Here is a 15,358-nt window from a genome sequence, read left to right as displayed (position 1 = left end):
TCTTCCAAATCTCATTGGCCACAATCTAGTCACCTGACCACACATAGCTGCAAAGAAGGCTGGGAAATGTAGTATTCTGAATGTGGCAACTTGCTGTGCTAAATAGTGTATGGTTCTGTTTTTAAGGAGAGAAGGGGAAAGAGTTACCTCTGTCTCAGGAGCAACTAGCTAAGGGCTAGCTAAGCAGCTCCTCCAGGGCCGAGATCATGGTCAGGCCCAAGGCAGGGAGGCCAGGGGGCAACTGGAACAACAAGGAGCTGAGGAAGCAGGAAGCTTCTGCAGGTTCCCAAAGCCTCGGGCAGGGCCTTGCGCTCACCTCCTGTGGGGGTGGGGGTGGGGGTGCAGTGGGGTCATGTCCTAGAGGATACAACACCTAAGCCAGGAGCTGAGGAAGGCAGGCCCACCCTAGAATGGGCTTGGTTTGTGTCAGTTAGAGGTTGGGCAGAGAGGTGGGGGTGAGGGGATGGAGGAGGTGATGAAAGCTCGTGCAGCCGTGTGAAGGTCTGGGGACGGAGCAGCCCAGAAGGAGGAGACGGCAAAGCGAAGGGCCAGAGGCCGGGAGGAGCCTGGTCTATCAGAGAAACAGGGTGGCTGGAGTGCAGTGAGCAGCATAGATCACACAGGAAGGGGTCCAAATTTCATCCCAAGGCTGATGAGAAGCCACGAAGGGTTTGAGCCAAAAGACCAGGCGCCACGTGCCTCGCGTGGGTGCAGGCGGCTTGCTGCGCAGGCTGCAGAGAAGTGGGGGTGAGAGCAGATCCAGCCATGAGCAAGGAAAAGTGCCCTGGAAAGGTGAATCCCAGGGCCAAAGGTCAAGCATGGTAAAGTGTGGTGTGTCATTGTCCCCAGCATCCCAGAGAGGCCAGTGTCGTCCGTCCCTCTCACAGGGGACAGCCAGACGGACTCCGACATCCTGGCCTTCATCAAGGCCAGACATAACATCCTGCAGAGGACAGGTAAGAGCCCCTTCCCCGGCAGCTCCTCCAGGGCCCAGGTCATGGTCAGGCCCTAGGTTGGTGGCGGTGGGGGAGCGCGGTGTGGAGAAAGCTGGAACAACAGGGAGCTGAGGAAATAGGAAGCTTCCGCAGGTTCCCAAAGCCTCGGGCAGGGCCTCGGGTCACCTCCTGCATTGCCACCACTGCCTCCTCCTGGAGACAGCCCCAGAAGGCAGCCTCGGACACACCGAGACGGGCCAAGGGGGTGGCCGGCCCAGGGGCCCCTGCCTGCGCCTCTTGGCAAAGAGTCCCTCCATCCCCAGTCTTTAGGATGATGTCTGGTCGCCTGTCCCCAGAGCCAGCTCCCCTCCGTCTGCCCGCTCCAAACAGGAAGGGCTGACTGACGGCTTGGAGCTCGTTCAACATCCAGGTCGAAATCTTACTCTTCTGTTGGAGCCTGGTTCTTGCCAGCAAGTTGTAGGTGTGAACACCACTGGAAGGCCCAGGCCCGAGGACATGGGAACAGTCAGAGAAGAAATATGCAGTGTGTCAGGAGCTGGAAGAGAAAGAGAAGGCCCAGCCTGGCCTCCGTCACTGGCCTCCCCCGCTTCCTCGTGGCCCCTGCCCTCCTGCGTGGACAGGACTTCTTCCCTCTCCCTGGAGACCCGTGGGACCAGCCTCCATCCAGGGCCCCTGACCCCAGCCCTCCTTTTAGTCTTAGCCTCATCTCAGTAATCCAAAGGCTACTCGTCTGGATTAGCGTCGCTTTCACATGACCACAAGGCACCAGACGGGTTAGGGTTAGGGTTAGGGTTAGAAAAATTTGGATTCAGATTGAGTACTCTCCAAGCCACGCCCCCCCTCCCCCACCCCCCCACTCATCCCCCAAATACTCTAATGATACGTATCAGACACAGAGCAATACCAGACAGCCAGTCGGTAAATGAGCACTGTGTTTATTAGACATCTTCTGTATGCCGGGCACTGTACCAGTGCTGGGGCCATATCAGTGAACAAGACTGAAGCCCTTGACAGGCTGGAATGAAGGAGAGAGACTGTGAACACATCCCAGAGACATAAGATCATCCTCGGTGCCAACGAGAGCTCCGAAGTAGCTGGAATACGTGATGCATAGAGATCCCCAGAGAGATGCTTTTATCTGGGAGGGGGGAAGGGGGAGACTCAAAACTGAGGCCTGAGAGTGAGGATGATGCAGCCTCGTGGCTCTGGGGGCCAGGGTTCCACTCACTCTGGGAGGAGCAGCAGGGGGCCGGCCCAGAGGGGAAGGACTCAGCATGGTCACAGGGTGGGACAGAGACTAGCACAGCTGGGGTGGGGGACCAAGCCAGGGAGGAGAGCAGGATCCCACAGGCCTCCTGGGCTTGGCTTCCACTCCAGGAGCGAGTGGTGGGAACTCAGGGAAGAATTGAAACCATAGCGTGATGTCATCTGACCAGTGGTTTGGAAAGCTCACTCCGGCCACAGAGTGTCGTGCAGGCCACGGAGGACCAGGAGCCAGTGGTTCTCAGGGAAGTACCTTCCTGGGAAGGTCTGGATGGCTCGGACTTACTGCCGCCTGCACGGGACACGTGGGGGTCACGAAGATTTGTTTATACACTGAAAGGAACAGCCCAGGAAGGGGGTGAAAAATGGAAGGGGTTTTATGATGTGGGAAAGAGGACCAAAATGCAAGAGAAAATTCTTTGAGGAAGTTGACGGAATAATGTCCAGGATGTAAGTGGAGGGAGCATTGTTCTTGGAGCTAGGAGACACCCCCACCCTCCAGAACAAATTCATAAAATTCAACCATCATTTGTCCCATCCAAAAGTCTACAAATAAGCAATATTTTAAAGTTCCATTTACTCAGCTTTTGTTTCACACATTAGCGATGTGACCCTCCAGCCCGCTCCAAAGAGAAAAGGCAGACATCCAAGGTCTATGGCAGGAGGGCATCTTCCCGCTGACACCAGGCCTGGCTGATGCAGGAAACTGGGTCAAAGACTGGGGCACTCTTGGGTTTGTTTTGTTTTAACTATTTATTTTTATGTATTTATTTTATTTGGCTGCAGCAGGTCTTCGTTGCAGCACGCGGGATGGTCCATTTCCATTGTGGCACGCGGAATCTTAGTTGCTTACATGCACGATCTTAGTTCCCTGACCAGGGATCGAACCCGGGCCCCCTGCATTGGGAGCAGCATGGAGTCTCAGCCACTGAGCCACCAGGGAAGTCCAGCTGGGGCGCTTTCATTATGATGTTTAGAGCAGGTTACCAGTTATGTTTTCTTCATGAACATTATTCCATGTGGTGCCCTCAACATGCCTGTAAGGCGCACAGAACCACGAGTGTGATTCCCCCCTTTGACAGGAGAGGAAGCTGAGGTACGCCCCCCACCACCCACCGCCCCCGACTGCAATGGCAGAGCCAGGAGAACCCAGGCCTCCCGCGCTCCGCTGGGCCGAGCCGTCTGGAAAGCCAGCTTGCTGAGGGTGTTTTCCCTCAGCCTCCACCCTCCCTGCAGCTGGGGAGCTTGGTTCTCCAAACAAACGGCAGCCTGGAAGTAATTCATCAAAACAAACACAAGTTCGAGGGTTCAGTTTTTATTCCCCAAGGGGAGGAAAATAATCCCAGGTTCTTAGTGACCGCGGGGCCCCAGGGAAGCTGAAGACAGGGTGACAAAGGGCCCCCCTCTGGCGAGGTCGGGGCTGCAGAGCAGCAGGTGCAGTCTCCCCCCGCCCCCGACACACGGCAGATGGCCCCGGTCCACCACGCTGCGCTGTCTACACAGCCCACTTATCAGGCCTCCCTGTGGGCAAACACATGGGCTGGGCCCAGGCACCTTGCCCTCCCCTCCACAGCCAAAGCAAACACTGCCCATCCCTGCCCTGGGGCCCCTCTGCTCTTAATTCAGTGGCGCTGTCTGGCGGTGCTCCTTCACAAGTGCTCATTATGGGGGATTTGTGACCGTCAGCCAAGGACCAAGAGCCCGGAAAGGGTGATTTAGCCGGCTCTTAGGCTTCACCAAGGGCCAGGATGAATCTGTTTGATTTAGGATTCCTGGGGAAGCTGTGGAGCGTTCCAATCCCTGCCAGGGGCACACGTGGACAGGTATATCTTCCCCGGAAGAGGCATTAGTCATCCATGGTGTCAAAGCTGCTGCTTCTACCTGCCAACAGTGGCTTCGAGAGCGGAGAAAATGAGATTAACCCCTTTCTAGAATCTTCCTTAATCCCTGAGTTTGGAAGAATGTCTGTCTGGAACCTTGATGTTTGCTGTGACCCCCCATGACCACAATGCCCTCTTCTCCAGCCAGGAGGAGAACCCCCAAAGCCCCCCAGTCCCCCTAGCCCCAGCACTTCCGCTCTGAGAAGCCCCTGGCTCTCTCCTTCCATCAGGAGCCCTCCCAGGGAAACAGAAACAGCACAGATCTGGGAAGGAAGAGACCGGAACATAAGGGCTGTCCATCTCGGCCTTGGGTGACCCTGGGCCGCTCACCTCCTCCAGCCTCCCTGTCACCCCTGTCAGGTCCGGATTCCACCTTTGCCCCGGTGGGCAGCTCTCCTGAGACAAGGTCCACAAAGTTCCCTCGTAACCTGCTGAGCGCCAGGGAGCCATCAGCGGGGAAACTGGCCTGTGTGTTGAGACCTGATCTAACGTGGTGAGGTGTGGTGGTGGTTTCAATGGTGTAGCGGTGCCCTCCACCCTGGGAATCCACAGTCACCAGCCTCGACTGGTAGCTCCATTACTTAAATGAGGTTCATAGAGAATGGACGGGAACCGGGACATTTGTTGTGAATGGAGGTCGATCTGTGTGAGAGGCTATGTCTTTGAACATCGTGCACTCTGAGCCCAGCACTGGGCCCTTTCTTCTCAGCCCCACCCTCACCCCCAGTCCTCACCGCAGGCAAGTGTCTGGGGCGGGGAAGCAGGGACAGCCCTAGTGGGGAGCTGGCTCCGGCTCTGTGCTCCTTACCAGGAATCCTGGCCCAGGACGCTTCTCAGTGGTGCAGAAGAAGCCTCAGACCCATGACTTGGTCCACAGCCACATGCCTCGTGGTCCCCAGTACCTGCCCTCGCCAACTCTCGGGACAGAGAGATGAAAGCAGCGGGTTTGGGCCTGGCCATTCAGATTCTGATGTAATCCATCCTGAGAGTGGCCTGGGTATGAGGGTTCCTAAGGGTGCCCTAGGGAGAAGGCGATGGCACCCCACTCCAGTGCTCTTGCCTGGAGAATCCCAGGGACGGGGGAGCCTGGTGGGCTGCAGTCCATGGGGTCACTAGGAGCCGGACACGACTGAGCGGCTTCACTTTGACTTTTCACTTTCATGCTTTGGAGAAGGAAATGGCAACCCACTCCAGTGCTCTTGCCTGGAGAATCCCAGGGACGGGGGAGCTTGGTGGGCTGCCGTCTACAGGGTCGCACAGAGTCGGACACGACTGAAGCGACTTAGCAGTAGCAGTAAGGGTGCCCTTTCCAACCTGCACCAGAGCTGGGGGAACCTTGGGTCCAGAGTGACTAGAACACATCACCTTCCCACACTCTGGTGTGTCTGACTTTCTTCCTGGTCTAGGAGTCAAATTATGACAGCCAGGAATGTCTTAAAAATAAGGACTGGGCTTCCCTGGTGGCTCAGTGGTGAAGAATCTGCCTGCCAATGCAGGAGATGTGGGTTCCGTCCCTGATCCAGGATTATCCCACATGCCACAGAGCAGCTAAGCCCAAGCACCATAACTACGAGCCTGTGCTCTAGAGCCCAGGAGCAGCAACTACTGCACCCATGAACCCTAGAGCCTGTGCTCTGCAACAGGAGAAGCCCACGCACTGCAACTAGAGAGGAGCCCCCACAGAGAAGTCCGAGAAGCAATGACGACCCAGTGCAGCCAAAAATTAAATAATTTTTGTTTAAATAAATAAGGACATCTCAGGACTTCCCTGGTGGTCCAGTGGCTAAGAATCCACCTGCCGGTGCAGGGACACAGGTTCTATTCCTGGTCCAGGAAGATCCCACATGCTGTGGAGCAACTAAGCCCACGGGGCCGCAACTGCTGAAGCCCACGCCCCCAGAGCCCGTGCTCCGCAACAAGAGAAGCCGCCATAATGAGAAGCCCACACACCACAAATACAGAGTAGCCCCCGCTCAGCACAACTAGAGAAAGCCCGCACAGAGCAGTGAAGACCCAGTGCAGCCAAAAATAAAAGTTTTTAAATTAAAAAAAATAATAATAAGGACCATCTCCATTGAGTTAGACAGTGAAGTCCACGGAACTAGATCTGGCACACAGAACTAAATTTGGGGATCAAGGGTTCACAGCCTTGAATTGTTTTCAACATCTTCCTCCCTGTTACTTCCCACATCCTCTGCATCGCAGAGAATCACCGACTCCCCCTCCGGAAGAGCGAGCTGGCCACGCCCACACCCCCTACTGCCAGGTATCCACGTCCACACCTGGATGCTGCAGCCGCCTCATCTCTCTGTCTGATGCAGTTTTTTAAAAAATACCGTGTTCTTTACCCAAGGATCTTCAAAAATTCTTATTATGGTAGCCAAACTTTAAGCAAATTAATTGCACATCCCCCATATTAGTTCTCATACTTTTCTGGGTCCAGTGAGTCTGAGTGGGGCCCAAGAGTCTACATCTCTTAACAAGCTCCTGAAGATGCCCGTCCCACAGGTCAGTGGGCCCCGCTTTGCAAAGCAAGGAGCCACACTAGTTATTTGGCTTTTTCCAGGTACCTGGTCTACTCCAGCAATTTGGAAGTGAGAAAAGTGAGGCCCAGAGAACAAGCATGTTTTACCCAAAGTCACACCATGGGTTGGGGACCATCCTGGCTAGAACCCAGGGGTCATGCTTCTTAGGCCAGAGAACCCTTTCTCCATGCCCCGCTATGGGAAGCTTCTAGATGGGGCCACATGGTCAGGAGGAAACGTCATGGAGTATAATGAATACCTGGGGCAAAAAGCAAGGAGTGAATCTGCAAGAATGAAACAGGTGTGTCAGCGAAAACCACAGAGCAGGAAAGTGAGTGTGGGTCCTGGCTCGGGGTGATGAGACTTTTGCGAAGAGCAAAGCAGGCAGGCATTTCCTACAGTGTTTGGGGAGTAGACACAGCCCCCTGGGAGTAAGGCCCTGAGCGGCGCGCCACCTGACACCCACGGGGGGTGATCCGAGAGGTCCGTGACCCAAGCAGAGCCTAACCGAGACCACCCGTCTCCTTTTAGGTTTCCAGTAAGCACCCCAGTGCATTGTGGCAGCAAGAACGGACTCCAAAGGGCTCAGCTCCAGCAGCGATCTGTGGACTGCTGGAAGCAACTGGTGACCTGGATCCGAGTCGGGAGGCTGTGTTTCTTTAAGGATGGAGCCCTGGATGCTGCCAGTGGGGCTGGGGCCAGGCTTACGGTGCTGTCCTTGCTGTGGGTGCTGGAGCCGTGGGCAGCCAGGCAGCGCCGGGTTCTAGGGGTGGAACGAGCGCTTTAGCTCACCCTTGCTGTGGTCTTACACACAGACGACTACAAGCCTTTGAGGTCATGAAACAGTACCATCCTAGCGCAGTGGCAAGGAAGCTCATACTGGTAGAAGGAGGCAGAAATGATAATGGGCTATCTTTAGCTATGGGGTTGGCCAAAAAGTCCATATGGGTTTTTCTGTAACATCATACAGGAAAATTCCAAGTGAACTTCTCGGCCAACCCAATATTTTCCCGCCACTCCCCTGCCCCAGCCCCTGGGTGAGACGCCCAGGAATGGCTGGGGCAGCCTCACAGCAGGTCAGACCATAGGCGAGGCAGTGGAGAGCAGCAGGGCATCTGGACGGCCAGCCCTGCCCTCTCAGGCCAGGCCCCGCACCATCGCTCTCGTGGGGCATCTGGACGGCCAGCCCTGCCCTCTCAGGCCAGGCCCCGCGCCATCGCTCTCGTGGTCCAGATGACCCACGGGCGACACCTGAATCAGCTGCATTCCCGGGAGCCACCCCTACGGCAGCACCTGGAGGGCAGTGGGTGGCTCCCGGGAGCTCTGCTGAGAATCGCAAGGAGCAGTGTGGGCGCCTTGGGCCTCACCTTCACCCCATGCCTCGGGGCCCGGCAGGGTTTGGGCCAATTCTCCCCGCTCCCATGGGGGAACGTGTCTCAGGGAGCCCTCTCAGCACTCCAGGCTCAGGTCCAGTGGAGGGTGGGCCACCCCTTAGAGGCCCTTGTGGGGACTGCCACCCGCCTCAGGACGCTGGCAGTAGGTCCAAGCCAGCTGCGGTGGGGTGGACGGGGGGAAAGGGAGGGACCCTGGAAATTCAGCTAACCGAATAAAAGCACTTGTCCACCGCCCTGTCACCTCTGGCCCATGAGTCGCCCTGGGGAGGGAGCAGAGAGAGAGTACGGCATAGTCAGTTTCCACACCCACCCACCACCCACCCCCCTCCCCGGACCCTTTCAGGTCTGGGCAACAGGATCATGCAAGAGAAGCTAGGTGATTACATTTCAAAGCTAGACAGAGCTCCTCTGACCCACACCCTTGTTTATAACATTAGAAAACTGAAGTGGGGGGAGCTTTCCTGGTGGCTCAGTGGTAAAGAATCCACCTGCCAATGCAGGAGACACAGGTTCCATCCATCCCTGGTCCAGGAAGACCCCACATGCCGAGGAGCCGCTAAGCCCGTGAGCCACAGCTCTTGAGCCTCTGCTCTAGAGCCCAGAGCTGCAGCTACTGAAGCCCCTGTGCCCCGCGACAAGAGGAGCCACTGCAGTGAGAAGCCCCAGCACCACAACTAGAGAGCAGCCCCGGCTCCCTGCAACTAGAGAAGTCCGTGTAGCAACAAAGAGCCAGCACAGCGAAAAATAAATGAATAAAATTATTTTTAAAAAAGAAAGAAAGAAAAATGAAGTGAACGGGAGGTCCTGGTTGTTAATTATACAGCCAGTTAGTGGCAGAGGTCCCCTCCTCAGGCAGCTTTCCCTGATCACGCCCACTAGAGGGACACCCCCACCCTGGTCACCCTCTATCCCGTCACTCTGTTATCTTTTCATCACTACCTGACAGATTTCAGATCTTTATTTGCTTTTCTTTTTTCCCCTTTATTGGCCATGGTGCACGTCTTGTGGGATCTCAGTTCCCCAACAAGGATTTGAACCCAGGTCCTCGGCATTGAGAGCAAGCCGTCCACTGGCCTGCCAGAGAATCCCCTGCTTGCTTCTTCTCTAATGGCCTTCAGAGCCCACCACCGCCAAGCCTAAAAGCCCCACAACAAGGGATTGTTTGTCCTGCCCGTCACTGTGTCCCCGGCAATATGTCCTTAGTTCACGAGTGACAGAGTCAGAGCCATGCTCCTGCTTCTTGGGCCCCCGTGACCTCCCCTGGGCCCACGTGGCATGTGGCAAATCCTTGGGAAAGTCCACGGAACCAGTGAGGGGGCACAAATTGCCCTCACAGCCTGATTCTAGAAGCCTCCCCAGGAGCCCGCAGGGCACAAACACGCTCTTTCTCTCTCTCTCACTCTCTCTCTTACGAGCCCCGAGGATGGCATGCAGTGGGCCAGGCTCCCTCAGAAACAGACTCAAAGTACCCCGCACACCTTGGTACCCAGCCCTCTGGAGCTGGTTCGTCTGCGGACCATAGTGCTCCTGCCCAGAAGTCACCTCCCAGACCCAAAGGCCTCGTTGACAGGGATGTGTGACATGGCCCCACGCAGAGCGCAAACTCCCCTCCTAGAACAGTCGCTGACCGGAGAGGAAAAGACGAGAGGAACACAGACAGCCCCCGAAGTCGCCCCCTCCCCACAGAGGCCGGCTTCTGACATGGATGGCCCCTCCCCCGATGCAACTTCCCCTCAGCCCTGTGGGCCCTGCAAATGGGAGGAGCAGAAGAAACGTTCTGGAAAGACCCTCCGGCAGGGTCTTTCCGCACTGGGCATCCGTAATCCGCACCGGGTTCCGGAGAGCCAGCCATGAAGAGGTCCAGAGTATCTGAGTTCACTCCAGGCCGAAATGTGGAGTTTTCCCAAAACGTCTTCCGGAAAGCGGCCTGGCCAGTGACTTCCCACCCAGGTCCTACTAGGACCGAACTGGCTCTGCCAGTCCCGTGGCAGGAAGTGTTAGGAGAAGGGAGGCTTAGAATGTGGCTCTCTCTGATCTTGGAAAGGGCCGGGGGGTGGGGTGGGGAGCCGTGGTTAGAAAACAGAGAAGCTGTGGTAGACTGAATGCTGCTGCTGCTGCTAAGTTGCTTCAGTCGTGTCCGACTCTGTGCCACCCCATAGACGGCCTCCTACCAGGCTCCTCTGTCCCTGGGATTCTCCATGCAAGAACACTGGAGTGGGTTGCCATTTCCTTCTCCAATGCATGAAAGTGAAAAGTGAAAGGGAAGTCGCTCAGTCGTGTCCGACTCTTCGTGACCCCATGGACTGCAGCCTACCAGATTCCTCCATCCATGAGATTTTCCAGGCAAGAGTACTGGAGTGGGGTGCCATTGCCTTCTCCGGGTAGACTGAATAACTCGCCTTAATTCTTCACCCGCTGTGTAACAGAAACAGGCATCCAAAGCACTGGCCATGGCCTCATCAGGGCAGAGTATGCCTCCTTCCCTGTTCAGTTTGGGCTCGGCCCTGCGACTTGCTTTGGTTAGTGGGGAGGACATTGGCAGTTACGGTACAAGCAGAGGCGTGAAATGTGCCGCCTGGCTGGGCCTGCCTCTTGCCATGCTGGTGATCTCTGCTTGGCAAGAACATGCCCTGGGCAGGCACTGCCCCCTTGAGCCCACACCTCAGAACACGCAGCGAGCCAACCCGGGCCCAGGCCTCAGCCTGGAGTCGAGCCCCGCAGCACTGGAGCCTGGATTCCCCATCAGGTGGCCCAGGTCTGCTGAGCCTTAGCTGACTTGAGGACCCATACTCCTGAGAATAAATGCTGGCTGTCATTAGCCACTGAGACTTGGCAGGGTGGGGGTTCTGACTTGCTATGAAGCATTAACTGTAGCAAGAGCCACAGGAATTGAAACCCAGAGATCGTATGTGAACAGACCCAGAGTTTCTCAGAATTTGTTTCCTTCCTTCTATGCCGCCTATCAAAAGGCACTCGAGGGTTTCCGTGCCGGTCCAGTGGTTAAGATAACGCCTGCCAACACAGCGGCCATGGGTCTGTTCCCTGCTCTGGGAAGATCCCACATGCCACAGAGCAACTAAGGCCGCGCACCTTGACTACCGAAGCCCGTGCCTAGAACCTGTGCTCTGCCACAAGAGAAGCCACCGCGACGAGAAGCTCGAGCACTGTAAGGAAGAGTAGCCCCCACTCACTGCCGCTGGAGAAAGCCCACACACAGCGGCGAAAGCCCAGCACAACCAAGAAATAAAATGCACTAGTAGTAAAGTCACTCAGTCGTGTCCAGCTCTTGCGACCCCATGGACTGTAGCCCGCCAGGTTCCTCTGTCCATGGGATTCTCCAAGCAAGAATACTGGAGTGAGTTGCCATTTCCTTCTCCAGGGGATCTTCCCGATGCAGGATCAAACCCGTGTCTCCTGCATTGCGGGCAGATTCTTTACCGACTGAGCTAGGAGGGAAGCAGGCACGTGAGAGTAGGTTGTATGGAGCTGGCACTTTTGGCCACGATAGAGCAACAGAGACCTGATTCAGCCTCCTGCACTAAGCGGCTGAAAACGAGGCAAGACACATAAAACAAGGGTTTTCCGACATGCGACCAGAGGCACTACAAGACCTGGAACCCCAAGAGAAGAGAAACTAGTGAGGTGAGCCCTCTAGTCGCCTATGTGCGGGCAGGCTGGCAGTGCAGGAGGTAACCTCCCCGTCAGCCCTCAGCTGGTAGGGATGGGAGTCGGGAGCTAAACACCCCACCCTCCTTCCGCCCCGTGGGACAACTCTGAGTGAGCCCTACACAGGTCGTGCCCCCCTGGGTGCCCACAGCAGCCACCTGCTCCATCACATGTGCGGGGCTGCCCACGTTTCTCTCCTGCCCCTCTTCCCCGCTCTCTCGGAATCCCTTCCTGGGCTCACTTTCCAGATAAACCATGCACACCCACATCTGGTCTCAGAGTCTGCTCCAAGGTCAATCCAACTCAGGCAAGGACATCTATTTGAGAGTCATGGCAGGGGGCTCTTGCATCAAGCTCTCTGGGCTGATGAGAATGGGAGTCCCCCCAACTTCAACTAGAGCCCCCCTCTCAACCTTGCTACACACTGGGGCTCAGGGAACGATCTCTCATGAGAAATGAATCCCGCTGCCCCAGTAAACAATGGAATCTTCTGAACAAGGTCAGTAACAGGTGGGCTTGTCTGATTGTCCATCTTCAGCCTCCTTCCCCTTGGCTTTCCCCACACCCCGGGGGCCACACAGCCCAGCGGGACCTCCCCTGACTCTCTGGCCAGCAGGGCACTCACCCATACGGCCTGCCTCCCACACCCTTCACAGTGGGGACACCACCAGGAGCCCAGACAACCACACGCCGGGCTTGTGGCTCTGGCCCCATGTGCCACCATGTAGGTGGGCACCGTTAGGGCAGCAGGACCTGAGACCGGAGCGCTCCACCTGCCCTTTCCCCTGCAGGGGACACACCTGAGCCAGGTGGGCCTCAGCCCCTCCCCTGAGCTCTGGTCCGTGCCTTTCTCATTTGTGCAGATGCACGCCTGTCGAGAAACTCCGTGAGCAAATACCAATGTTGGACGGCGGCTGGGTGAGCTGGCCTGCCCTGCCCTCCAGGCTCATTCAGACGGAAAGAGGCCCACATCCAGCTGCTCTGTTTGCCCTGCATCCTCTGGCCACTGTACATGAAATTGATCGGGGTGACGGGGAGGGTTGTTTTTCTTCTTTTTTCCTCCAATCTCCTTATTAGTTCAGCCTCAGAAGGTCCCTTATCACTGCCGGATGTCAGGCCACACTCTGCCAACAGGCCTGGCCACGTTAGACTCTCCATTAATTGATTTTGCCCTCCCACCTTGGGGAAGCACAAATTGGCGCTTCCCATTAGGAGCAGTAATTCCCTGAAAAGGATTATAAATCATGCCCTGTGTCTGTCTATCGCTCCCAGCAGAGTGGCGCCCACGTGGGGAGGTGTCATGCAGGCAGGGACCATGTCTGATGGGCAGGGGAGGTCCCTGCAGGCCTGAAGTTTCCCTCCTAAACCTGGCCAGGCCAGGCCACAGCCAGGCAGGGGAGCAGCCAAGGCAGGTGCCAGCACACAGAGGGCACCCAGCTCACATATTCTACGAGTGAAGCGGAGGTGGGGCAGGCACTGGCTCTGGAGTGGGGCATGCTTTGGGGACCGATCAAGCTGAGCTCCCGGCAAGTCCACCATGAAGGCTCCATCCTTTAGCTCTGTGGTCCCCTTAAGCTGGAAGAGCTCCTGGGAAAGGCTGTCTTAAACTCCAGCCAGGTGGCTCAGACAGTAAAGAAGCCGCCTGCATTGCACGAGTCCAGGGTTCGATCCCTGGGTCAGGAAGATCCCCCAGAGAAGGGAATGGCTACCCGCTCCAGTATTCTTGCCTGGAGAATTCCATGGTCAGAGAATCCGGCGGGGTACAGCCCAGGGGGTCACAAAGAGTCAGACACAACTGAGCAACACACACACAATGCCCTGTGAGAGGAAACAGCAGCAGCGGGGAGAAATGGGGCGAGGCCCTCAACAGGGGGTCCCCAAAGGAGTGGGGGTCTTGGCCCACAGGGAGCCTGGCATCCTTCCTGTCCAGGCCGTGAGGGAGCCCTGTCCACCTGCAACAGACGGCCCTCCCCACTGTGCTCGCCCATGCTCCGCCTCCCTTTCCTTCCACCTGAGAACCACCACCGTCACCTGCAGACCGTGCCCAGACTCAGCAAGGATATTCGCACAGAAGAGGTTGCTAAGACCCGCCCGAGACCCCAAACAGAAGCACGTGAGCTTTCCAAATGGTAAAGGAGAAATCTTCACATACTGAGCTTCTCCCAGGCAATAAAATGGGATTTTATTATCACACGCCTGGCAGGTGTGTAAGCATAACCCTAGCTTAGAGCCAGGACCGAGGGCGAGATGTGTGACCCAGATGCTTGCTTCTGCCCCAGGACCAGCCAGCCTCCCAGCATGGTGCTATCTGGGAAAGCTCTGGGTGTGAGGAGGGCCTTACAGGAGACAGCTGTGGACGCCCAGGTGGCCTCAGGGACCCAGAGCCAGCACCTGCCACCCCCAGACAGGGCCCTGACTGAACCTTGAACTTATCTAACCATTGAGAAGTAACAATCCCTAACTGTGGCTTAAACAAATCAGGCTTAGGTTTCAAGCCCATTTACATCTAGAGGTAGGCATGTGCAGGAATCAGCTGAGCATCTTTTCGATGCTTGTGACCTTTCTGCAAGGACACGGGGTGGCTGAGCAGGGGCCAGCATCTGTGCATTCAGGGCAGACCACCCTTGGTTCGGATGCAGCACCCTCAGCCCACTCCTCCGCAGCTGTCTCTGTTCACATCTAATTGGCCAGAACCAGGTCTCGGGGCAGGGAGGGCGGCCCTGCTGCAAGGGAGCTCCGAAAGTGGGTGCGAGGGGCAGGCGATCCCCTGATCCCCTCCCCCTCTCTGGGCCCCTCTCCTCCGCTTTCAAGTGTTTGCTTCTAATGGCCTGGCTGCACCTGGGGCTCCTCGGTGGACTGTCCACAGGCTCCCGGAGCCATTCTGCCTGCAGATGCAGAGCTAGAAATGCCAGAATGACTGCCTGGGTGGGGACGATGATAGCCTGGCCTCCCTGCCTCCAGGGGACTAACTGGGTGCACTTCACCCATCAGGGCTCCCCAGAAACCAGGGGAGGACAGAGCTACGGTGCTTTGTTTAACCCCCTATGGGTCTTCACTTACTTCACTGCCCGTACATAAAGCGCCCTCGCAGGGCTGTTCCTGAGACAGTGAGGAGTGGGATTATCATGATGGGTGAGATCAGCCAGGCTCCACTGCCTGGGGCTGACATGTACAAATGTGGGGCTCTGTTCGTCGAGAAGGAGGGAAAAGCTATCGGCGTGGCAACTCATGTCTGCGGGTGCAGCTCATTACAGGAAACACCAGAGAACACAAGCAGATTATACTGACAACCCTCGCACACTGCTGGTGGGGATGTAAAATGGCACAGCTACTTTGGAAAACAGTCTGGTGGTTCCTCAAATAATTAAACATAGAGTGATGATGTGGCCCGGCAATTCTACTCTTAAGGAGACTACAGGGGAGAAATGAAAAGTTACAATCCCACTAAAAGAGACTCATACGTGAACACTCATAGCAGTATTATTCATAACAGCCAAATATCTATCAACTGATAAACGGATATATAAACACACATAAAATGTTGGTACATATCCATGGAATGAAATATTATTCAGCCATAAAGAATGGGGTAGCGACACTTGCTACTTTTCGGATAATGAAAACATTATGCTAATTGAAGAAGCCAGACACAAAAGTCCACATATGGTATGACT

At 56.1% G+C, this 15,358-nt stretch overlaps 1 protein-coding gene across 9 annotated transcripts in view; it reads left to right on the top strand.

Annotated features, from left to right (window-relative positions):
• The window catches only part of KIF6 (kinesin family member 6), a 425,617-nt gene extending 417,365 nt beyond the window's left edge, over nucleotides 1–8,252 (top strand). For 4 of the 9 annotated variants that reach the window (XM_070777912.1, XM_070777913.1, XM_019986270.2 and 1 more), the window contains one exon: nucleotides 7,156–8,252. In XM_070777912.1, coding sequence (XP_070634013.1) covers nucleotides 7,156–7,411 — 256 coding nt within the window. In that variant the 3' untranslated portion in view covers nucleotides 7,412–8,252. Of the gene's footprint in view, nucleotides 1–849; nucleotides 957–3,005 lie in introns of all 9 variants that reach the window. The other 5 variants (XM_019986275.2, XM_019986272.2, XM_070777917.1 and 2 more) reach the window with 3 other exon arrangements.
• Nucleotides 8,253–15,358: the final 7,106 nt, after the last annotated feature.

Source organism: Bos indicus, chromosome 23 (assembly GCF_029378745.1).
Source record: "Bos indicus isolate NIAB-ARS_2022 breed Sahiwal x Tharparkar chromosome 23, NIAB-ARS_B.indTharparkar_mat_pri_1.0, whole genome shotgun sequence".
Classification (NCBI taxonomy): Eukaryota; Metazoa; Chordata; class Mammalia; order Artiodactyla; family Bovidae; genus Bos; species Bos indicus.
Note: the sequence above shows the minus strand (reverse complement) of the source record. Positions and strands in the feature narration are given on the sequence as shown.